The sequence below is a fragment of the Vigna umbellata genome, chromosome 10 (assembly GCF_029865625.1).
Source record: "Vigna umbellata cultivar VRB3 chromosome 10, Vumbellata_1.0, whole genome shotgun sequence".
NCBI classification, from domain to species: domain Eukaryota; kingdom Viridiplantae; phylum Streptophyta; class Magnoliopsida; order Fabales; family Fabaceae; genus Vigna; species Vigna umbellata.
In genome coordinates, this window is record NC_142174.1 from 12,671,783 (window position 1) to 12,698,667 (window position 26,885).

General features: G+C 34.5%; 2 protein-coding genes across 2 annotated transcripts; one reads left to right on the forward strand and one right to left on the reverse strand.

Moving 5' to 3' along the window:
• Nucleotides 1-491: 491 nt before the first annotated feature.
• Nucleotides 492-2,604, forward strand: LOC148191943 (BOI-related E3 ubiquitin-protein ligase 1-like). Its single transcript, XM_088100071.1, has 4 exons — nt 492-1,157; nt 1,271-1,353; nt 1,455-1,765; nt 1,848-2,604. The coding sequence occupies exons 1-4, from the start codon at nt 1,108-1,110 to the stop codon at nt 2,343-2,345; spliced, it is 942 nt and encodes a 313-aa protein (XP_087956197.1). The 5' UTR covers nt 492-1,107; the 3' UTR covers nt 2,346-2,604.
• Nucleotides 2,605-7,400: 4,796 nt separating this feature from the next.
• Nucleotides 7,401-18,021, reverse strand: LOC124848954 (uncharacterized). The gene is made up of 9 exons (XM_088099977.1): nt 17,684-18,021; nt 16,769-16,902; nt 11,566-12,524; nt 10,898-11,484; nt 10,336-10,552; nt 9,552-9,837; nt 9,082-9,362; nt 8,196-8,952; nt 7,401-7,408 (listed from the first exon to the last, which is right to left on the reverse strand). The coding sequence occupies exons 1-9, from the start codon at nt 18,019-18,021 to the stop codon at nt 7,401-7,403; spliced, it is 3,567 nt and encodes a 1,188-aa protein (XP_087956103.1).
• Nucleotides 18,022-26,885: the final 8,864 nt, after the last annotated feature.

Genomic DNA, 26,885 nt, shown 5'->3' on the forward strand with positions numbered 1-26,885 from the left:
GTGATTTGATGAAAGAAAATTACAAGACTAAAGTTATTTCTCTGCTGTTCACACAACATCATACATACATGCACATCAAAATCATAAAATCAATTGTTTTACTACTATTTTTCAACCAATTATGTATATATATATATGCATCCGGTATTATTTAAAACTTGTTAATAAATATTTTATAAAAAAATATTAACATAACAATAAATACTAAATCCTCTCCAAACATTGCAAGGAGATGCCATTTTAGAATGAGTATATATAAAGTAAGAAATCTTACAGATAAATAAGAAATAATGGTCTTAAAAGATATGATAATCAGTGGATTAATATATAAAAAATAATAAAGATATCCATAAAAATGTAACAGCATGTTCTATAAATAGTAAAATTGAAAGATATGTTGTTTGGAAGGAGCGTGTGGCATATATTTTGAAAAGTTCCGACACGTCTGAAAATGAAATAATAAAGAGAAAGGAGTAACGAATAGTTTAGCTTAAGCATATGGCTATTTTTTGAAGAAAGTGGAAGGGTATGAAGAAAGGAAAGGTGAAAAGAATTGCAGAGGCAGAATGGTGGAATGGTATGAGTGGTGTTATTATTAGTAAATATTGTGATGAAAGGTTAATTATTGTTGATGAGGATTTGGTGAAATAAAAAAAGAGACTAAATTAGGGAAAGTAATAATAGGAAAGGGGAGACTAGGTGTGAAGAAAAGGCAAGTAAACATAAACCGGAGGCGAGGAAGGGAAGCAAAGAAATAAGGTGTTTATTTGTTGGACTCATTCGCTTCAAACGCATCTATCGCTTCCCCACCTCTTTCTACTACCACTCTCTGAAGATGGTGCTGCTTCTGCTGTTGCCTTTGCTGGCCCTTTTCTCAAGAGATACCGTTTCTTCCATTCTCTTTTGATTCCTTCTCATCTCCTTTCATTTTTTTTTTTTTATATATATTTTTGCTTTTGGTCCATCCTCTTATTGAACACTCCGCCTTATAGGCCTTCCCGTCTTTATTTCTCTCATTTTTCTTCTGTGTTTCTCATTATTATTGCTTTCTTCTCTCTCTCTCTCACTTCTGCATTTCCCTTCACCTTCACATTCTCTCAAACCATCATGGCTGTTCAAGCTCAGTATCCCTCCAATGTACTCTTTCTAAACTGCAGGTTTGCATCTTCTTTCCCGTTTCAATTTTTCCATCCTTCCACCTTCTTTTCTTTTGCACATGACAATCATTCTTTTCTCATTACTGTTATTATCATTCATGTATTTGGAACAGCGGAAAAGAACCACCACATGACTATTCTTTGGCAGGGGAACTCCTTGATCATAATCAATCTCCTATGTTATTCAATAACGGAGGTACTTTTTTTATTTTTCCTCTGTTCTGTCCAACACTTATGCATGTAGTTGTTCTTATTAAACTATTGAAGAATCACCTGTTTGAATGATTCATGAAACAGGTAGTAATTCTCGAAAGAGAGGAAGAGAAACAGCAGCAGCAGCAGCTAAGGCCATTGCGCCAAACCTTGTCAATTCCTTCTCTTTACAATCACAATCACAATCTCCACAGTTCGTAGACCTCACTCAACTTCATAATCAAAATGTAGTCTCCACAGGACTGGGCTTATCCTTTGGTGACCAACAATTACATCAGCAGCAACAGCAAAATCATGGCTGTCACTCCTCTTCTTTTCTATCTCTATTACCCGATGGTTTGACCTTGCAAATCAAACAACAGCACGATGAGATCGACCGATTCCTTCAAGTTCAGGTACCTTTACATGCTTGTACTGTTAACAATGGAGGTCGTGATTAAAAAAAAATGTTATTTTATCAATATTGTTAATTTAAAGGGCGAGCAATTGCGACGGGCATTGACGGAGAAGAGGAAGAGGCATTATCGGGCACTGCTAAGGGTAACGGAGGAATCGGTGTTGCGGCGGCTGAGGGAGAAGGAGGCAGAAGTGGAGAAAGCGACTAGACGCAACGCGGAGCTGGAGGCACGCGCGGCACAGCTTGGCGTGGAGACGCAGCTTTGGCAGGCCAAGGCGAAGGCGCAGGAAGCAACTGCGGCATCGTTGCAGGCGCAGCTGCAGCAGGCCATGATGAGTGGCGAAGACGGCGGAGGAGGGCTGTCATGTGCCGGGGGCGAGGCGGAGGATGCCGAGTCAGCATGTGTTGACCCGGAGCGAGTTGGTCCGAAATGCAGAGGTTGCGCAAAACGGGTGGCTTCTGTGGTGGTTTTGCCGTGTCGACACCTGTGCATCTGCGCTCAGTGCAACACGCATTTTCGGGCGTGTCCAGTTTGCCTCACCGTTAAAAATTCAACCGTTCAAGTCTATCTTTCTTAATTTCAGGACCAATTCACATGCCTCTCCCAACTAAACACACCCAAATCAATATCTCCTTAAACAATAATAGTAATAATTATAAGAAAAAAAAATCAAATATTTTATTTATTTTTTTCCACTCTCTCTCTAGTTACTATCTTTTTAACGAATCCAAGGGGGATTTTTTTTCTTTGTTGTTGTACATGATTGAAAAGAGAATTAAGAATTGGGTGACTCATTTTTGTTTTCTTTTTTAAAATTATTAACCCTCCTTGAATTTTATATTTCTTCAATAGAGCACAGTCAATTTAATTGCCTAGGTGATGTCTTTCCAAATTCAGAGTGTCTATGTGCTGTTGTCTCCATTTAAATGTCAGAATCTTGCACAATTAGAAAAAGTTTCGTTAATTTGACACCATGACACGAATAGGATGCTAACTAATTTTTTTTTCTTGGGGAGCGTTGAGGTGTGATAATTGAAATTTGGTTTGGTTTGAAGAGTGAGGAACACTTTCAGGTTCCAAGCACTACATTACAAGGGCACACAAATTTAATTGAATTATGGGATATGGTTTTTGGTTGTGGGAAGGGAACGAATTGATTTCTGAACGGTCTCAAATGGCTGTCCACATTTCATGGACTCCACTGTCCGGTGGAAAGAGTACAGTACACACCAAATATATATATTTTTTTTTCACTTTAAACCTATGAATTTTCATTTTTCATCTCTCAATTTATAGTTTATGTTTAAATTCTATATATGTAGATCTTTTCATTTTCAAGACTAAATCCATTTTTTTTTCTTGAAATACACATTGTTTTACTAAAACTATTTTTATTTCAACTCTTCCACCTTCTCCTGCACAACCACTCTGAAATTTGGAATCGCCACATGGGATAGATACGACCACTTTCTTGTCATGATCTCTGCCAACCATTTTCTTAACTTTAAATGCAAACTTTTTTTTTATAACATTGTTACTTGGTATTGTCAAAGAGGTTTTACCCTGACAGTGCAAATTGTACTTTCTAGCTCTGCAATTGGTTAAGATCAAAAGTTAATTAGTCTGTACAAAGTTTTTTTTTTAAATTTAATCATGAAATAACATCCCTCTTTTTTAAATTTAGATTTTTCATTTTTGTCAACAGTACAATAATTGTATGAAATATCTCTTCGTTGCATATTAGCCAAAAAAAAGAGAGGAAAAGTTGAACATGAAAAGGAAATGGCAGAACTGATAGAGTAAGAGACGTGATATTTTAAGATTTGGTTCTTACAAAATAAATGGTTTGCTTTGAAGAGAAAAGTATGTAATTTCAAAAAATCAAGCTTACTTTCCAACAGTTTAATTTAACGGTCATAAAGCTAACACCAGTATTCCCTTGTCGTTTAGTGCACAAACTGGGCATTTATCGAGATATTAACATCAGCAGAAAAGCCCAAAACACTACATAAAAAGGCCCATGTGAGTTGGGAGTACTTGTCCAGAAAACACTGACCCCATCATAACATAATTCTTCTCAAATCTCTTTTCAAAAATATGTTATCTTTTTTAACACTTAAAAAATGCAGTAAATATAATGGTTCATGATTCCTCACACAAATTGATTTCGGTAACCCTTGATTTAAAATATCTTTTAAGTCTCTTTATTGTCTTTTGCAGTATATAATATGACTAATCCCTGCTTCTTCTTTTTTTTCTTCTACCTAAATCCAACCTTTCAATTAAAGTAGGTTAAAGTGGTGCACACATTAGCACGGAGACTGGTAAGTCATTATTACAAACAGTGGCAGTTCAAGTGATTTTCATGAAATTTCTCTTTCATTTTTTCATGCCTCGATCCTCTTTTTAGCATAGATTATTCAAATTTACTATTATCCAAGCATTCATGTAGTTCAAAGTCAATAGGAAAATGACAAAAACAATCCTCAGTTTCAACTTCCAAGATTTGAAAAAAAAAATACAATCTTAAAAATCAAATTAGCATCATTGCTAAATGTAAAAGAAAAAAAAATACTATTCGGCCAAACAAGAGAATTTGGACAAGCCTCGGCATCTCATTTGATGTGAAGTCGTGTATTAAAAACTACTGTTATCATTATTTTAAATAAAGGTGGACAAACACACAAGTTTGAAAGCTTCTCATTTCAAAAATCTTAGTCTTCAAGATGCTGATTAAGTATTGTGTAATTAATTAGGAAAGATATGGAAAACAAATTGAAAAGAAATTGTTAGCCAAACAGAGAAGAGAAGAGGGTGGGTGCTTTTAATAGAATAGAATCTAAATTCAATACGTGTTCAAAAACAGATTGGCTCTTAGGTCTATGTATCTATCCATGGAGCAAGTATTTTGTTTTGCTATTATATGATGATAATACCGAGTGGTTATGGCACTGACTCGTATGGATACTACACAGACACCATTATCGGATTATCACCACATGTGATCACGCTCCACTTTTTCCACGATCCTCCCTCAAATTAATTATCATTTTTCTCAATTATTGCTGCCCAGATATCATATTATTATAAATCTTTTCAGTATCATTCACACAAAATTAAATATACTAACTTCAAAGGATGACAAATTTTGACAGAAAGGTTAAAATTTCTTGTCCTAGATATGTTTAATGTGCCAATTCACCAGTGATATTTTTTTTATCAAACATGTGGTGTGCAACCCGGGAGAAGAAACTAAGCAATTTAATTGCATTGAAACGGAAGAAGGGAAAAAGATTACATCAAGATGGTGTGGTTTCGGCGAGAGTACGTAACATGTAAAATTGTTTGTTGTGAGTGAAAGGTTTACATATCAAATACGTTTGCGGTGTCATGAATACGTGGATGGATGCAATGTCATATTCTTACCATTTCATTCAAGAAGATCATGATTTGCTTTTGTAAAATTTAATTGGTGTCATCCATATTGATGATTGCATTCAAATTAATCTTAACCAATGAACCTTATTGAAGCCTTGTCAGATTTTTCCTGTGAGTGAATAAATAAATGGCACAGTTTTGTATGATTCAGAAAGTGGGGTATGGATGATAACAAGAAAAATATGATATTCATAAAATAAACTATTTCAATAAGGTAAGCTCTTCACGAGGAGGACTATGCTTAATTAAAGAAATTAAAGTATTATTGATGTTGATTCATGGCCCTCTAATTGAAAATGTTTGTTTTTATACATTTAAAAATATCATTTCACTTAACAGTATATGTTATAGTAATCTATAAAAAGTTTATCATTAACTCGTGACAAAGTGTAACATCCCAAAATTATACAGTCATCAACTATATACTTAGAATAATTACACGTATTAATAATCCAAAACAGTTTTAAACATAAAGGAACAGATTAAACAAATGGCCGAACGGCCTGTTATATATAAAAAATTAACGAGCGTTTACAAAAATAAGGACGAACGGTTTACAAAATAAATACCGAACGTCAATCTACAACAAACGATAAAAGAGCGCTCGCTCACAGCCGCTCGCTAACCTAACTAACAACCGAACGCCTCTACTGTTCGGCCTTTACTTCCACTTCTACGAGGTTGGCGTCCTCCAAATTTTCTTCTACCAGCGTTTCTTCAAGTAACGCCTCCCCATCTGCTCACATCCACACGGATGATCATTGCATTCGACAAGACGGAATATACATAGACGAGACAACACAAAGGAATTGCAAGGGTAAGCTTATTGAATTTAATTCAAGTCAAACATACAGTTCATACATAACAAACTTATCAATTTATTCATACCACATGCATTCAAATCATATATTAACTCAACCCAAAAATCATGATACTAGACCGACTGTCCGGACTGTATGAAACCTGTGTAGCTAAGGCGTCCATGCACTCAGGTGGGTTAACTGGAATGCTCATCAGTATCCACCTGAGGTTAGTCTTTTTGCCAAGTTACAGTTATGGTCTAGACCTCCTGCCATTCCCACGCATGACCTACTCATCTCTACTTGAGAACGAGCACTCACGGAATATCAGGATGGATCACCATCTAAGCTTACCACGTTCATACTACAAATATCAATATCCAGTCAAGAGTCGTTCCACCCTGGAACGCTCGTTCAAATTCCAAAATCATAATATCAATTCATATATGGTTCGCACAATTTATACTTCCCTCAACATCACATTTTCATTCTTAATTACACTTCCATAAAAGACGAACGTTAAATCACTGTTTGGACGAACGCTATTTGAGATCAGAACGAACGCTATTTAAAGATCAGGACGAACGCTATTTAAAGACCAACGCTCGACAAGGGCCGAAAGCTATTAAAGACTAACGCTCGACAGAGGCCGAACGCTATTAAGGATGTACGCTCGACAAGGGTCGAACGCTATCAAATACGAACGCTCGACAAAAGAACGAGTGCTATCACGAACGAACGCTCGACATAAGGTCGAACGCTACCAAGGAAGAACGCTCGACATAAGAACGAGCGCTACTAATCATTTGCCTTTTTGAACGAACGTTCGGTCTAAGACCGAACGCCACTTAGGACGTACGTTTTTAGGTTAAGGCTCTTAGCTGAATTCAAAATCATAGAAATTGGGATTTATATAAGATGAGATAATTAAAGTTTATGTTTTAATAATTTGACTAAAAGTTCAAAGGGATATTCTCAGACTTCTCAATTCTCACACAACACTCGTGATGTTTACGTATGACCGAAAGCACAACGTAAAACTATATAAGAGGGCGTTCGTTCTCAAAGGGAGTCCTTTCCAAATGAAAGGGTCCGACTAACACAAGAATTCACTGATAATACCGAACGGTCAATGACCGTATCGATACGAACGTTCAATTTCATGCACTTTTCACATAAATCTTCTTTTACAGTAACTCATTTTCCAGTATAAACTTTCATGCATTAAATCAATCTTAACCTAGTATTTTTCCATGCTTCTCATGCTTTTAATCAACATCATATACTAACATTCAACTATCAAAATCATCCACATACAACGTCACAGACCATTCATACACTCAGCATATAATTCCCAGTACATACATGCAACATTTTCATATATCATCTCAGAATCATATTCCTAAACTCAAAAGTCAATTATCATAAATCACACTTTCAAACATTACGTAACGCGCATGCAGTACAGAGATCATGTGAATTAAATTCTAACAAGCTTCCCTTACCCGGATTAAGCAGCGTGCTTTCGTTCTTCAAAAAGAACACAAGATTCCAGTATACTCTTCTACCCTTAACGTTCAAAACCCCAAAACTCTTCCAACTAAAATTACAGGAAACAAATATTGGTTCAGAGACGGTGCATGCAGATTCAAAATGAAGCTTGCATGTGGAAAGTCAAGAGTAGTTGAGGACGTGAAACTTACCCTTTTCCGAATCCAAAACCGATCGGTTTGATGGGAAGCTCACGGTACAGGGATGCTTCTCACGGTGCTGAAACGTGAACGGAGCAAGGGATGGTGAGTTACCAAAGAGAGAAGAAAGAAAGGTTTTAGAGAGAGAATGGAGAATTTAGGAGATCAGAAATTTGAGGAAGAAGATGAAATGCACAGAGAAAGGAAAGAGTTTTCCAGAAAATCATTTCTTTCCCCACGCAGGACGATCGTCCAACCGCCTGCTGCCACTTGGATTTCCATTAACGTTTTTTTAGAACGTTCCAACATGACACTTGTCAGCATGCATGCATCGTGAACGTGAGTGCGTTTTAAATGAAGGGTGGGCGTGTCAATGGAGGTGTAAGCGTGGCAAGGTGCATTTATGAAAGTAGAGAGGTGAGTCAGCAGAAAAAATTAATGGGGCGTGACAATCTCCCTAACTACAAAAATTTTCGTCCTCGAAAATTGAAGACTTACCAGGGAATAAATGAGGGTATAAGTCCTTCATGGCATCTTCAACTTCCCACGTAGAATCGCCAGTCTTGTCGTCCCACAACACTTTCACCAGTCGAACGTCCTTCCCTTTGTATAATTTAGAGCGTTCGTCTTCAATGCGTATCGGCTTCATTTCTATCGCTCGGTCTTGTCGAAGACGAACGTTCTCCAGCTCCAATATGTGCGAGGGATCAGATACGTACTTCCGGAGTTGAGACACGTGAAATACCGGATGAAGGTTGGACAATTGTGGAGGTAGGGCTAGCTCGTATGCAACAGGTCCAATCCTTTTCAAAATCTGATAAGGTCCCACGAATTTAGGAGATAATTTCTTTGAACGCAACGCTCTGCCCACTCCAGTAGTTGGATTCATCCTGAGAAAAACATGATCGCCAGCTTTGAACTCCAGTGGTCGTCTTCTCCTATCGGCGTATGACTTCTGCCTGCTTCTGGACGTTCTCAATCTTTCTTGTATCAATTTCACCTTATCCGTTGTCTGTTGAACGAGCTCTGGTCCAGTCAATATGTGTTCTCCTTCTTGAAACCAACAAAGTGGCGTGCGACATTTGCGTCCGTATAGGGCTTCAAAAGGAGCCATTCCAATACTCGACTGGAAGCTGTTGTTGTAGGTGAACTCTATTAACGGTAGTACCTCATCCCAAACGCCCATGTGATCGAGTACGCACGTCCTTAATAAATCCTCGAGTGTCTGGATTGTCCTCTCGGATTGACCGTCCGTCTGAGGATGATAAGCAGAACTCATTTGGAGTTTGCTGCCCAGCTCGCTTTGCAACGACTGCCAAAACCGAGAGGTGAACCTTGTGTCTCGGTCAGAGATGATGCTGGACGGCACTCCATGCAGACGAACGATCTCTTTGATGTAGAGCTTGGCCAAGTTGGTCATGGACATCTTCAAGTTGACCGCTAGGAAGTGAGCACTTTTGGTTAGACGATCCACTACTACCCAAATGGAATCGTGATTCTTGACCGTGCGAGGCAAGTGAGTCACGAAGTCCATTGAAATGCTGTCCCACTTCCATTCGGGAATCTCCAAAGGTTGTAGTAAACCACCCGGTCTTTGATATTCAGCTTTAGCACGTTGACATGTTAGGCATGATGCCACAAAACGTGCAACGTCATTCTTCATCCCTGGCCACCAGAACGACTGTTTGAGATCGTGATACATCTTAGTCATGCCTGGATGCATGCTAAGACGGCTGTGATGGCCTTCTTCTAAGATAATTCTCTTCAGCTCGCCATCATTCGGAATGCACGTACGTCCCATGTAACGTAACATGCCGTCCGTTCCAGCGTTAAAATGTTTGGCTTGATCCGTACCTAGCGCACTAAAAATTTTCACCAATTCTTCGTCCTCTCGTTGTTTCATCCAGATACGATCAAACACGCTGCTCGAAATACTAAGGTTACAGCATTTGATAACGTTCGTTCCCAGCTCGAACTGTAACCTTAGGTCTCGGAAACTCTCCACCAAACTTAGCTCTTTCACCATCATTACCGAGACATGAACCGCCTTTCTACTTAGAGCATCCGCCACAACGTTCGCTTTACCAGGATGATAAAGCAACTCGAACTCATAATCCTTTAGGAACTCAAGCCACCTCCGCTGTCTCATATTCAATTCTTTTTGATCAAAGAGGTACTTGAGGCTCTTATGATCACTAAAGACTTGGAAGACGGATCCATACAAGTAGTGTCTCCAAATCTTTAGAGCAAAGACGACTGCTGCTAGCTCTAGGTCGTGCGTTGGGTAATTCTTCTCATGTATTTTCAATTGCCGTGAGGCATACGCCACTGCTCGTTTCTCTTGCATAAGAACGCACCCCAAACCTTGGTGAGATGCGTCACAGTAAACTTCGAAAGGTTTGGCGGTGTCCGGAATTACCAATACTGGAGCGCTCGTCAGCTTCTGCTTCAGCTCTTGAAAACTAGATTCACACCGATCGGTCCAAGCGAACGGGTGATCCTTCCTGGTCAGCTGGGTTAACGGTGCTACTATCTTAGAAAATCCTTCTATAAAACGCCTATAGTAGCCCGCGAGCCCTACAAAGCTTCTAACTTCTGTAACCGAGCGTGGACGCTCCCATTCTAAGACCGCTCGTACCTTGGCCGGATCAACTGAAATTCCACCCGCGGACACCACATGACCCAAGAACTGCACTTCCTTCATCCAGAATTCGCATTTAGATAACTTGGCATACAGCTCCTTCTCTCTCAACACTCCAAGTACCACCCTTAAGTGTTCCTCATGCTCTTCACAACTCTTGGAGTAGATGAGAATATCATCAATAAACACCACCACGAACTTGTCCAAATACGGCCTGAAGATGCGGTTCATATAGTCCATGAAGACTGCTGGAGCGTTCGTCACACCGAACGGCATGACCACGTACTCATAATGTCCATAACGCGAACGGAAGGCTGTCTTCTGGATGTCTCCTTCCTTGACCCGAATCTGGTGATAGCCTGACCTCAAGTCTATCTTAGAGAAAACGCTCGCTCCATGCAACTGGTCCAGTAGATCGTCAATGCGAGGCAGTGGGTATTTATTCTTGATGGTCAGCTTATTTAACTGACGGTAATCAATACAAAGCCGAGAGCTGCCATCCTTCTTCTTCACCAATAACACGGGCGCTCCCCAAGGTGACACGCTTGGACGGATGAACCTCTTGTCCATCAACTCTTCTATTTGCTTTTTAAGCTCCACCAATTCAGCGGGTGCCATTCTATACGGTTGAACGGATATAGGGGCCGCAGTAGTTACCAAATCTATGGTAAATTCAACTTCACGAACGGGAGGCAAACCAGGCACTTCATCCGGGAAAACATCCGAGAATTCGCCCACAACCGTTCGTCCTTCAGCATACTTATTGAACGAACGTTCACAACTCTTATCCGCCAACTCTCGGTCTTCATGCGTCATGATCAAGAAGCAACTGGCGCCCTCCATGATATCTTCTTTAACTTGACTGAGCGTCACTCCTAACTCTTCTTCACATTCCTCAGGAAAAATCAACTCCTTAGCCCCACAATCTATGAGGATGCGATTGGTATTCAGCCAATCCATTCCCAGAATCACTTCTAAGTCCTTGAGAGGCAAACATATCAAGTTTACCTTGTATCTACGCCCCTCTACTTCAACAGAACATCTAACGCACATGGTAGACGTCCTAACCTCTCCAGCAGCTGGGGTTGACACCACTAAGTCGAACTGCATCTCACTCTCGGTTAACCCCAACTTATCAACGCACGCCTTCGAGATGAAGGAGTGTGTTGCCCCAGAATCATACAACACACAGCAAGGAATTCCATGAACTAAGCAGGTACCAGTAACGAGCGTACCTGAGCTCGCTGCTTCTGCCCCAGTTATCGCATATACTCGCCCTACAGCTTGGGCTCGTCCACCTCTTCCTTGCTGAGTCCTTCCAGCGTTCGGCGGCCTCATCACTGCACGTCCGCCCATATTACACTCGTTCTCCAGGTGACCGTTTCTTCTACAACGAGTGCAATATTTCCCTCCAACCAATTGAGGGCATGATGATCTAAAGTGAGGTCCTCCGCACTGAAAACATCTGACCGGCCCTTGTTGATTTGCTTGTCCAGCAACTACCATAGTTTGTGAACCACTCGACTGGGCTGGACGAGCGTATGGGGTCCGGTTCCGATTTACATTAGGTCTCGACATAACTGGTCCTCTCGACGCCTGTTGTTTCTTATGTTGTTCCACCTCTGCCATATTTTTCTCAAGTACTTTAGCCCTTTCAACCATGGCTGGGAACGTCCGGATACATAGACTGGAAATCAACACCTTGAGATCACTCCTTAATCCATTCTCGAATTTTTTACACTGCCACACTTCACTTGTGGCCATAGTATTGAACCTGACGAGATGTTTGAATTTGTTGGTGTACTCCGAGACGGACATATTTCCTTGAACCAATTGTAGGAATTCCACCTCCTTTGCAAACCGCACGCTGTCAGGGAAGTATTCCTCATAAAATTTGTTTCTAAATACTTCCCAGGTGATCGGTTGCTGCGCGTCCGTAAGAATAGCCCTAGCGCTCGACCACCAATGGCTCGCTTCTCCAGTCAGTAAATACTCAGCGTACGCCAACCTGTTCTCATCAGGGCATCGTTTAGCATTAAAGATCTTCTCTATATCCCTCAACCACTGATCCGCTTCGTCTGGGAGACCCTTCCCATTGAATTTAGCAGGATGGTGTTGGAGGAAACTCTCCAAGCTCCATTCGGCAGTAGGCGGGGCAGCGTTGGAAGAAGATGCTCCAGGCGCACCTCTAGTTGCAGCCAAGATCTCCATCAACTGCCTTTGCGTGTTTTCAGAGTTGACACGCGAGGCCTCCAAACCTTGCATAGCAGCTTGGTTTTGCTGCATCAGGGTGGCGTTTTGCTCCAGCAACGTGGTGTTCTGTTGATGCAATCTTTCCACCACGGTTTCCAACAATCTAGCATTGCTGGACGTCTCGGACTCATTCGGTTGAGGAGGAGGAGGCAATCTAGGTGCCATTTTTTTTTTCTCTGGATACAGAGAAAACAAACGAACGTTAGTAATGTCTAAGAGTTAAAATAGTGATAACTCATTAAACATGCAATAAGCACACAGCAAAACACAGTGCACTCATAACCCTACAGTGTCCTTTATTAGAACAAAACTGCTCTGATACCAATAATGTAACATCCCAAAATTATACAGTCATCAACTATATACTTAGAATAATTACACGTATTAATAATCCAAAACAGTTTTAAACATAAAGGAACAGATTAAACAAATGGCCGAACGGCCTGTTATATATAAAAAATTAACGAGCGTTTACAAAAATAAGGACGAACGGTTTACAAAATAAATACCGAACGTCAATCTACAACAAACGATAAAAGAGCGCTCGCTCACAGCCGCTCGCTAACCTAACTAACAACCGAACGCCTCTACTGTTCGGCCTTTACTTCCACTTCTACGAGGTTGGCGTCCTCCAAATTTTCTTCTACCAGCGTTTCTTCAAGTAACGCCTCCCCATCTGCTCACATCCACACGGATGATCATTGCATTCGACAAGACGGAATATACATAGACGAGACAACACAAAGGAATTGCAAGGGTAAGCTTATTGAATTTAATTCAAGTCAAACATACAGTTCATACATAACAAACTTATCAATTTATTCATACCACATGCATTCAAATCATATATTAACTCAACCCAAAAATCATGATACTAGACCGACTGTCCGGACTGTATGAAACCTGTGTAGCTAAGGCGTCCATGCACTCAGGTGGGTTAACTGGAATGCTCATCAGTATCCACCTGAGGTTAGTCTTTTTGCCAAGTTACAGTTATGGTCTAGACCTCCTGCCATTCCCACGCATGACCTACTCATCTCTACTTGAGAACGAGCACTCACGGAATATCAGGATGGATCACCATCTAAGCTTACCACGTTCATACTACAAATATCAATATCCAGTCAAGAGTCGTTCCACCCTGGAACGCTCGTTCAAATTCCAAAATCATAATATCAATTCATATATGGTTCGCACAATTTATACTTCCCTCAACATCACATTTTCATTCTTAATTACACTTCCATAAAAGACGAACGTTAAATCACTGTTTGGACGAACGCTATTTGAGATCAGAACGAACGCTATTTAAAGATCAGGACGAACGCTATTTAAAGACCAACGCTCGACAAGGGCCGAAAGCTATTAAAAACTAACGCTCGACAGAGGCCGAACGCTATTAAGGATGTACGCTCGACAAGGGTCGAACGCTATCAAATACGAACGCTCGACAAAAGAACGAGTGCTATCACGAACGAACGCTCGACATAAGGTCGAACGCTACCAAGGAAGAACGCTCGACATAAGAACGAGCGCTACTAATCATTTGCCTTTTTGAACGAACGTTCGGTCTAAGACCGAACGCCACTTAGGACGTACGTTTTTAGGTTAAGGCTCTTAGCTGAATTCAAAATCATAGAAATTGGGATTTATATAAGATGAGATAATTAAAGTTTATGTTTTAATAATTTGACTAAAAGTTCAAAGGGATATTCTCAGACTTCTCAATTCTCACACAACACTCGTGATGTTTACGTATGACCGAAAGCACAACGTAAAACTATATAAGAGGGCGTTCGTTCTCAAAGGGAGTCCTTTCCAAATGAAAGGGTCCGACTAACACAAGAATTCACTGATAATACCGAACGGTCAATGACCGTATCGATACGAACGTTCAATTTCATGCACTTTTCACATAAATCTTCTTTTACAGTAACTCATTTTCCAGTATAAACTTTCATGCATTAAATCAATCTTAACCTAGTATTTTTCCATGCTTCTCATGCTTTTAATCAACATCATATACTAACATTCAACTATCAAAATCATCCACATACAACGTCACAGACCATTCATACACTCAGCATATAATTCCCAGTACATACATGCAACATTTTCATATATCATCTCAGAATCATATTCCTAAACTCAAAGGTCAATTATCATAAATCACACTTTCAAACATTACGTAACGCGCATGCAGTACAGAGATCATGTGAATTAAATTCTAACAAGCTTCCCTTACCCGGATTAAGCAGCGTGCTTTCGTTCTTCAAAAAGAACACAAGATTCCAGTATACTCTTCTACCCTTAACGTTCAAAACCCCAAAACTCTTCCAACTAAAATTACAGGAAACAAATATTGGTTCAGAGACGGTGCATGCAGATTCAAAATGAAGCTTGCATGTGGAAAGTCAAGAGTAGTTGAGGACGTGAAACTTACCCTTTTCCGAATCCAAAACCGATCGGTTTGATGGGAAGCTCACGGTACAGGGATGCTTCTCACGGTGCTGAAACGTGAACGGAGCAAGGGATGGTGAGTTACCAAAGAGAGAAGAAAGAAAGGTTTTAGAGAGAGAATGGAGAATTTAGGAGATCAGAAATTTGAGGAAGAAGATGAAATGCACAGAGAAAGGAAAGAGTTTTCCAGAAAATCATTTCTTTCCCCACGCAGGACGATCGTCCAACCGCCTGCTGCCACTTGGATTTCCATTAACGTTTTTTAGAACGTTCCAACATGACACTTGTCAGCATGCATGCATCGTGAACGTGAGTGCGTTTTAAATGAAGGGTGGGCGTGTCAATGGAGGTGTAAGCGTGGCAAGGTGCATTTATGAAAGTAGAGAGGTGAGTCAGCAGAAAAAATTAATGGGGCGTGACACAAAGTCTTTTATATACAAAATCACAAGTTGAAAGAAAAAATGCATCATATATCATGTTCATTCTAATGAGAAAAATATCATTGGGAGTAATCAAACTTAAATATATGAATAAAAAAAAATATTTACGTCTTATAGAGGTAAAAATAAACACTGTTTTGTGTTCATTTACATTGCATAAAATACAGATAAATTACTTTTGAGTAAAAATATGAAATATTAAATGTTTTCCATTTTTATTTCATAAAGCGCCAAAGCATGTAATGAAATGAAAAAGACTAAAAGTAAAAATTTCATATATGACAAAAAAAAACATTTGCAAATAAAAACCAAACTCCTAAAAGAATCAAATCCATCTAAATTCCATATAAGGTTAGCTAAATAAATTTACTAAAACGGAAGGAGAGAGTTTATGAAATTCGATTGAATTGAATGTTGATTAATCTATTTAGGTTACCATGTATTTCTTATCTTAATCCCTTTTTTTAATTTTATTTTAGGGTTTAGGGTATTTATTTTATAAACTAAAAATACGCCTATAAGTCTTAATTGGTCTTTAAAAGCCGATATTAATAATGATTTATATTATACTTTGTTAGGTATAATATTTTTTTAAGATATAGAGTCTGACGTTTGCTTAAATAACATTTTTAATAATTTAAAGTTTGAAAATAAAGTTAAACTTTATGTGTTTAATAAAATAGATTGGATTTATTAACTATTTTAACTATTTTTTTTTAATTTTAAATTAAATAAAGATTAAATTTACTTTGTTAATTAAATTAAATCTTAATAATCTAATAGATCTAACTTAAAATATATACTACTTGATCGATATAGTCGGATCCAAGATAAAAAAAGCATGATATTAAAATATTATTAAAAAAATGTTGTCAAATCGTTAGATTGATCCTCCAATTCACACTAAAACTAAATTCATGACTGTAATTTTCTAACAACTTTGCAACTTATTTTTTGGTCTCACGACATTTTATGCTTGGGTTAAATATGTTTTTAGTCCCTAAACTATTGGCCATTTCTGGTTTTCGTCCCTCTTCCAAAGTAAGGTACACTTTAGTCCTCATACTTTTCGAAACTTTGGTTTTAGTCCTCCAAAACTAACACCGTGAAAAATATGTTGACGTGGCTAACGGTAGACTGACACAGTTCTTTTTTTTTTCAGAGTTTATCAGCTTTTCTTCCTTTCTCTCTCCCTCGTCTCTTTCTTCAATTTCAAAACACAAAACAATAAAATCTTCCGGTCTAGCTTTTCTCTCGCATCTTCCATCACCGGTCACCTTCCATGAACCACTTTAATGCCACTTTAATGCCATCTTTAGTTGAAGATTTAGATGGCCACAAATCTAGTTCAATTACTCGTACACCTTGTTTAATGTACACATCAGGAAATCTTGCAGATCTAGTTCTAGAGCTAGAAGACAGATAAAATAGCTAAATTTTCCCTCTGTTACTTATATGCTAATAAATAATAGTTCCTAGCTAATGAAACATGTACTTTCAACAAACATTGAATTGTAAGAACGTGAAAAGGATATAACACGGGATGCTTCATTTCACAAAAAAGGGCATTACTTCAAGAATTAAAGCTTGGTATAGTTAGTCATAAAATTCTCTAGTTTATAAGCCAGTAAACAGATAGAAAGAGTCAGAGGAGGTAAAACATGATGGTAAACAATAAAATAGGAAAAAGGTTGCTTTAATAAGAAAATCAATTGGAGAAACTGTTATAGAGTCAATTTTGAAATGAGGATGAGATATAACTATCACTAACTAGTTAGTTATCCAAGAAAATTGAAAATTTATCGGTTATACTAACACAGAAGACACGAGTGGAAATCTTAGTCATGCCACCAGCTTATATATTCTCCAATCTTTCCTTACAAAAGTAACTAAAATGGTGAATTCTTGGAAGTTTAATTAGATTCCTTCAAAGTTCTTTCTTATCAACAGAGAATGTATGTTTTCTTTTACAATTATTGGAGCCACTATGCTATATGACGAAGTGAAAAGGCAGCAGCGCGCCATGAGCACGTTAGGAGGAAAGTGTAGGAATAAGAGAGATGAAAACAGGAAAAATCAAATAAGAAAACTTTTGTCTTTGATGTGTGTATGTTTCGTGTCATTTACAAAGCATAGTTGAATATATTTTTAGGTTTCAAACAAAAAGGAAAAAACATGTCGGACTGGAATACAATTCTGCTAGCTCTGATTTCAATACATCAGGAAATCTTGCAGATCTAGTTCTAGAGCTAGAACTACAACTCCGTGCTACTAAAAAACTCTCAACTATTTTATCCAAATCCTCTTCGCCGCTGATATTATCTCCCTGATGCTCCACAATGAACCGAAGAAGCTGATCCGATCTGCCTTGCAGCGAATCCCCCCAAACCACATAAAATGTGATTTTCCCACAAACTATGAAATGCTTCAACGTCACAGTAAGAAACTTACTTTTGAGGCAACAAAAGAACTCAGAAGTGTCAAAATGAATTTTAACTTGTTGGCGACCGACAATATTCATGAACTGCATTTCTTTTCAGGTGTCTATATACATTTCACGGATTGCAGAGACATTTTCGTCTGGACCTATCCATTCACCCGCAAATGAGCAAATGAATGATTGAATTTGAATCATAGTTAGTCACTATTATTTAAGTAAACGTCGACGAAAAGAATCACTCCGCTTCAAAGGCAGCAATTTCATATCTGACTTCTTCTAGGTGTTCATTGATGGTCATCACAACATCCTGAACACCTCTAATTGCTTCATTTAGAGCATTGTCATACTCAGCACCTGCTTTTGCTGCTTCAGTTCCAGAAGCTTCAGTAATCTCCTGAACATGAACACACTCATGCTCCATTGGTTTTGTAAATTTGCAATTCTCATGGCTCACCAAACGTTCAGATGGGCGACCTGCTTTCTTTAACTTCCGAATGGTGACAGTCTGTGTAAAGAGTAAAGTCATTTGTCCCCAAATTCATTTATATCAAATTTGCAGGCTATTGGAGTTTTCTGCTAATCAAAACTCCATCGTTAAGTTTTCTCTCCAGGCTCATAAGCTTAGAGAATAAACATGAGTTTTCGATTTCCTTCTCCTTCTGACGATAGGTGTGGGTTCTTCAATCGAAGCTGGCGTTCGTGGTTTTGATGATGATGGTTGTCTGACCGGTGATGGGAGATGCGAGAGAAAAGCTTGACCGGAAGATTTTATTGTTTTGTGTTTTGAAATTGAAGGAAGAGACGAGGGAGAGAGAAAGGAAGAAAAGCTGATAAACTCTGAAAAAAAAAAGAACTGTGTCAGTCTACCGTTAGCCACGTCAGCATATTTTTCACGGTGTTAGTTTTGGAGGATTAAAACCAAAATTTCGAAAAGTACGAGGACTAAAGTGTACCTTACTTTGGAAGAGGGACGAAAACCAGAAATGGCCAATAGTTTAGCGACTAAAAACATATTTAACCCTTTATGCTTTGTCTCATCAGTCATCATCTCTGGTCCCCAATGTTACTGTGCTAGGATGGTCACCCCAACATCATTTTCGACCTTATTAAGAAGAGTCTTATAGATTTTATTAAAAGTATTCACTAATATAAGTTGATAAATATAAGGAAGATCTTAAAATTTTAATTTTATATAAGATTCTAAATATAAAAAGTAAAAAATTAATATTAATACAATATCAGTAGAATATAATATTTAAATAGTTTTTAATAGTAATAATTAAATTAGATTAATTTTTTTAAGTTTTAAAATGTATTAAAAAATTAAAAAATTAGAAACATTTGAGTCTTACGTAATCTAATCAGTAAATAAAATTTGCAAAAAGTACTTAAAAATAACATTATAGTATGATGAAACTTGTTTAAAGTGTAAAAGCTTATAAACATTTCTTATAATAATTTACTTTTAAAAGTATCGCAGGCATCATAGTTACAAAATAGTATTAGAAATATCACGAACTGCATAATCAAAACTGATAATACAAACTTACACACCAGTAACCACTTTATTCATCACCTACGGACAAAAAAAAATCTTCATACAGCAAATAAAAGATAGTAATAATTATTATTTATAGGAATATAAATTTGAATGAATATATATATATATATATATATATATATATATATATATATATATATATATATATAATGCAATAAAATTTATCAGGATCAAATAAAAACAGTTATTTTCTCACCATGGGAGAAAACTATTAGTATATTAATATTAGTATAATATAATATATAGCTCACATTAATAAATTAATAAGAATTATAAAGTTTCTAACAATTTTTTTAATTCAAAATAACTATAAACATTTATATTATAAAATTATTTAGAGGTGGAAATGTGTATTAGATGAAGGGTTTCAAAATTTTGGTTGGAAAGTAATTATTTTCTAGTCTGGTATAGTTTTTTGGATCATAAAACATGTATGGCTTAAGCTATGAGAAAGACAATTTGAAAATATCTAGAATGAAATCTTTGTACTTGAGCAAGTTGAACATCATTTTAGACAATTTATAAATATATACCTCATGTCCTCACTTTAAACACTAAATGGATGATTAAATATGTAGTGTTATAGTAAGAATATAATATTGGAGGCTTGAGAGATATGCTTTCATATAGTAAGTCTTATGTCGGGATGATTTTGGATTTGCATTGAAATATTTTATGAGTAGTTGAACTCTCTCGTATCGAGAGGTTATATGTAATCAATTCTAATTTGTTGTACTTCTATTTTTTGGGTATTTATTTATAATTTCATTCAATTTATTTGTGAATTAGTTTGTACTTATTGGTAGATAAACTAATCACTCGTCTTATTTCACTGGCTTGAGATTGAGTGGGAATTGATTCCACGTTATGATCCAACTAATTTTCCTCATGCTTTTAGATGTTAGGAATGAATTTAAGGTTCTAACTGGTTATAAAGTCCTAATCTTAATTCAAATGATTCATTCAAGCAATCACTAAGGAATCAAACTGAAATTCAATGATTTTAGGTTCTAAATGTCAGAAATATACCTAAAGTTACATTTAAAGAGCACACATAGGATAATGAACGATTTGCTTAACTACATAAACAAGACAATAATGATGTAGTGGAAGGCAATGAGATGAAATTCACTAATAGTTTTTACTCAATATAATATATATTATTGTCAATGTTTTCCACATACAATAACCTTAATATGCTTGTTGAATCCCTATGGATACCATAACCTCAATTTGGTTATACTAATAACTGATTTGGTATTTTATGTCATAAAATTGAGTAAATCCTTTGAAATTTGATATCTTATGTTGTAGATTTTGGGGTTCAACCCTATGATATAAAATCTCAACCCAAGTTTACCTCTATTAGAGTACAAGATTTTACTCATAATTGATTTTTGCTCCATCATCTCTCCATTATTTTCATTTTACTACACGGTATGTGTAAGAAATCTATCTACCTTTTCTCCATCTTTTAAGATGTGCAATTCAATTTCTCTCCGTAATGTTTGGATTTGTGCTTGTTTTATCTTTGTAAAACCCTGGTACTTTTGTTTCATAAAAACCTAAATTGCCTTGAATGTTCCTTTATCAACAATAGTCTCTAAAATTTCTCTATCAATAGATTGAAATAAAAAATTCTTAACTTGTAAGTTTTTAAGTTTGACTTCCTAAAGAGCTCTGTTTTGCACCTCACCATTGAATCTGATGCTAAGCACAAATGTAGGTATATTACCAAACTTCACAACTCCTTACTTCAAAGGAAATTTTCCATTATCATTAACCAAAAATCATAGTGGTCATCAAACTTTGGAATAGATGGTTGCATGAATTGCTCAACCATTTTGATTTACTATAAAAAATGTTTTTGCACTAGATTAATTGTGAAATTGTGCTCAATGATATATAGAACACACCTCTCTCTTGATAAGTTTTCAAGTTTATTGCGAAACTCTCCAATTATTAAAAACTAGATCTCTAAAAATTTTAGAATATAAAAAAAAAAACTAAATATTCACTTTTATTCAAAAATAAAAAATATACGACTATTTAAAGTCGGTACATCAAAATAAATAACTGCAAAAGATCATCCATGTAATTAACTTATAACTTATTCTTCCTAAATAATAAGAATATCAGCATCATATAGAACAATAAATCAAAATAAAACTGCAAACCTAACATTTTGAACACTCTAAATTAAAGTTATCATTACATTATAAAGTTTTTCTGGATCAATTTAAGATACATGTTTTGATATTCGATTAAAAACTAAAATTTAGATTCATAGATCAAACATTTTGAAATACGTTTTAAATTGTTTCGAAAATTACTTTGGCAAGCGTTAGTCACTAAAAAAAATGCATTTAACAATATTTTTTTCACCACTTTGAAATATGGATGACAAAGGGGTTAAAACCTAAGGACTGGTCTCTTAATCCCGCAAAATTAAAGAGTTTGATTGAAATTTTTAACCTAATAATCTGCTTTATCTCACTTAAATTGGTGGGTCAAAAGTAGAAAGGAACCGACTCATTTCTTAATCTTTTTAAACGACAAATTCACTCTCATTTACCTCCAAATTCACTCAAATAAACGAAATTTATCTTCAAATCTTTTCAAATCCCCTCAAATCTACTTCCTCAAATCCACTCAAAAGAATAGGGCCTAAAATTTAAATTATTACTTTATATTACATTATTTTAAATATATATATATATATATATATATATATAAGTATTATAACTTAAATCATTAATACTTACAAATCAAAATTTAATTATTAGTTATAATAAAATAATTTAATATATAAATATAATAATAATTTTAATTATTCTGTTAAAGACATTAATTAAACAACTAAAAACTCCACAATTGCATGTGTTTGTGTATTTTAAATTATATAATTCAAAAAGGTAAATTTAATATTTTGAAATATATAATTTAAAATCTATTTTTTATTTTTTATTTTGAAATATATATTTTAAAATATGTTTTTTATTTTATATTTTGAAATATATAATTTAAAATATAATTTTCTATTTCAAATTGTATAATATATTTTGGATTATATTTTTTATCTTATGTTTTAGAATGTGTGGATTTTTTATTTTATATTTTAGAACCGAAATATAAAAAGTTATATTTCAAATTATAGGAATACAAAAAATTATTATGGAGGTACGGGAAGAAATGGCCATTCACGTAACGTACATCACCCTTCCACCACATAGCATAGAGTTTTTCAAATGATAAGAAGATGGAAGGTGACACGGTTCTCACGTAAAAACGAGACAACACAAACATGATATTTTGAAGTATGGAGGTGCATATGGAAGTCAATGTAAAGTCTGGTAATTACTTGCTATGAGCTTGGGCTTTTTTTCTTCCTGCACTCTACACTTTTCTTCGTACACCTTCATACTTTTATTTTAAAATTTTGCCTTTTCTTTAACACACATGAAATTGTCAACATATTTTCTAGAGTATACATTATTGTGATTTTTTGCCCTAATATCCCTTACTAAAATTTGTAAAAATTATGCTTATTTTGCATAATTTCGAAATGTATATTTAAAAATGTCTTTTCTCACAGAGACATTTAGTCCGGAGATGAAATGTATAATTCAATATAAGCTTGATGTAGAACATCTTTTGTTACTTTATTTGTCATATGGAATTTTGTCCTTTTTTTTAACATGTCAAAAATAGTGAAATGTCGTCATGAGACAAAAATATATTTTCTTTTCAAATGTCTAGTGTGAAATTATGTAAATGATCTTTAATTTATATAATTACTAAACATATACTTCGGAATATCTTTAACTAGTATTTTGGATTATCAACATGATAATTGATCTTATGGTGGGATGCATAATCATGAATAAGTTTAGTACTGTTTTGGATTATGCATCTTATAAATTCACTCTCTCTCTTATTTGTTATATGAAAAGCTTCTGAATACATTTTGAATATTTTTTAGAATGTATCGAGAATTTAAAAATATTATTTTTGTGTATCAAAAAATACTTATGAAGTGTATGAAGAAAACTGAAGTTTGGTGGAACACCATTTAAGAACATTTAAATGTATGAAAAGTTTTGTTTTTTTTTTAAAAAAAAACAACTTTAAAAAGAAAGAACAAACATTTTCTTAAAATTTGTATTTATTAAGTTATTTTAAAATAAAAATTGAAAAAAAGATTAAAACTCTCACAATATTTTGCATCCAAAATAATTTTTTACGTACGATGAATTAATCATGTGAATGTCTCGGAGAAAGTGGGTATCTAACTTCAGATATCTGAATCTGATAAATCTTTGGTCATAAATTAACTTGTATATAAGATATTTCACTTCACCTTCGATCCAAAATAAGACAATGATAGGTTTTTTTTCCTTGTACGCTGATCATTATACCATCTTTAATAAATGTAAAATTCTTGATTCCACACTTTAATATTTACGAAAAAAAATTTATTTTTTTCATCCCTATATATATATATATATATATATATATATATATATATATATATATATATACATATATATATATATATATACATATATATATATATATATACATATATATATATATATATATATATATATATATATATATTCACCACATTTTATTTAAAAAATATATTTTGACTTAAATTTTTTGACAACACTTTGATAGAGTATATTTTAATTTATTATTTATTTATATTTTCTGTTAACATATTCTAAATTCAATAAAAAGATGTTATATGTTATATAAAATATTGTCAAAAATTTATGTTAATATATTATTATTCTTCTACATACAAAATTTGAAATAATTGGATGTGTCCACCGATGAGTAAGTAACTTATGAATTTATAAATAAAAAATTGAAAATAACTCCTTCCACTGAACAAACAAGAGAAAATTTATCAACAAAAAGTTTGTATATGATTCACATAAATAATCATTCAACCTAACATTTTACTCAAGTAAATAACTATATAAATCTTATTTGTAACTAAGGACAAAGACAGTGTAAGGTAGAGAACTAAAATAAATTAATTTGAGTGTTTATTTATGTTACATACAAACAAAGTTTCACATATGATAAAATAAGAAATAGACATATGTTTATATATATATATATATGGGGTTTGTTAACGCGCGTACGCTTATTTTTCAGTTGGTACATTTTAGCAATATGTACCGGGTTTCAGTAGACAAAAATATCCTTATATACCATGGATTCTAAGTTTTAAGATTAAGGGTATTTTAATAATTTTCATTCTCAAAACTAAAAAGAAAAAAGAAACCCCCAAACCCTTACTCACCTCTCTCATTCCTTTCAACCTTTTCTCTTTCATTTTTCTCACTCCAATCTTTTCTCTGTCATCCCTACTGTAACTCCAATTGAAAAAATCAGAAACACCGTTAAATAATCTTACAAAAAAATGATTTTATAATGAGTTTTGATCTTATAATTTTTGTCTTATCTAATTTTATCCAATTTTCACAAGTATAAAGGAATTGGTAATTGACCTGGAAAAAAAATCAGAAATACTTGTTCTTAAACAATTTCTTACAAAAAATGATTTTATAATGAGTTTTTGTTTTATAATTTGTCTTATCTAATTTTATCTAATTTTCACAAGCATAATGACATCAAAGGAATTGGTAATTGGCCTGGAAAAAATCAGAAACACTCGTTGTTAAACAATTTCTTAAAAAAAATGACTTTATAATGAGTTTTCATTTTATAATTTTTGTCGTATATTATTTTATCTAATTTTCACAAGCATAATGGCATCCGAAAGAATTGGTAATTGGCCTGGAGGGTTTTTTTTAGAGATGATGATTCAACATATGCAGATGATGAAATTAGAGAGATTAGTGAAGATGGTGAAATTGAAGAGATCTTGTATGAACCTTTGCCTGAAGGGGTGAATATATCAATGACTCAACTCTTTACAAAGGCGAATTGTTTAAAGGCAAGTGTTTCTGATTTTTTTTTTTTTTTAGTTTTGAGAATGAAAATTATTAAAATACGCTTAACCTTAAAATTTAGAATCCATGGTATATAAGGATATTTTTGTCTACTAAAACCCGGTACACATTGCTAAAATGTACCAACTGAAAAACAGGTGTATGCGCGTTAGCAAACCCATATATACATATATATATATATATATATATATATATATATATATATATATATATGTATACATATATATATATGTATACATATATATATGTATACATATATATATGTATACATATATACATGTATACATATACATATATATATATATGTATATATGTATACATATAGATATGTATACATATACATATGTATACATATACATATGTATATGTATACATATACATATGTATATGTATACATATACATATGTATATATACATATGTATATGTATACATATGTATATGTATACATATGTATATGTATACATATAGATATGTATATGTATACATATCTATATGTATACATATATGTACATATACATATATGTACATATATATGTACATATATATATATGTACATATATATATATATATATATATATATATGTATATGTAGTATATATATACATACATATATATATATGTATATATGTACATATATATATATGTACATATATATATATACATATATATATATGTATGTACATATATATATATGTATGTACATATATATATATATGTATATATATATATATATATATATATATAAGATACTTATCTTGATAAGAGACTTTTTAAAGTGGTATCAAAAACAAATTCGTGAAAACTTAACCTAAAACAGACAATATCTTACCAGTATGGAGATCTATAGATATGTGTATATTCAACCTACCCAACAATTTAGTCACCATATATTAACAAAATCCTCCTTCAATCTATTCCCTCAAGACAAGACTAACATCATAAAAGACATGTTAATTTTACTTATAACTCAATAGGTCATGGCAATACCGAACATAACCGCAACCACTCTAAAACATTCTTCAATGTATGAAAGCATACCGTCGACTCAAACTTTTGACAAGCATTCTTAAAGTGTTAAGAAAAAGTACAAGGAAAACCAAGAAAAGATGAATGGAAAAATAAACAAATCATGCTTCGTCAATATCACAAGACAACCACAAAAAAAAAAATCTCAAACACTACCAAAACAAGGTTGCTAGCTATCATACTCCACTACCACCTTTACGACACCATATGCAAAGGAACGAAAAAGAAGGACCTAAAAGTTTTACGTTCATTAAACACAAACCCAACTAATAAATGTTTGAGAAAGATGTATAAATTATGTAAAAGGAACAAAGAGGGACTTAAAAGCAGAACATTCATTAAACACAAACCCAACTAATAAATGATCGAGAAAGAT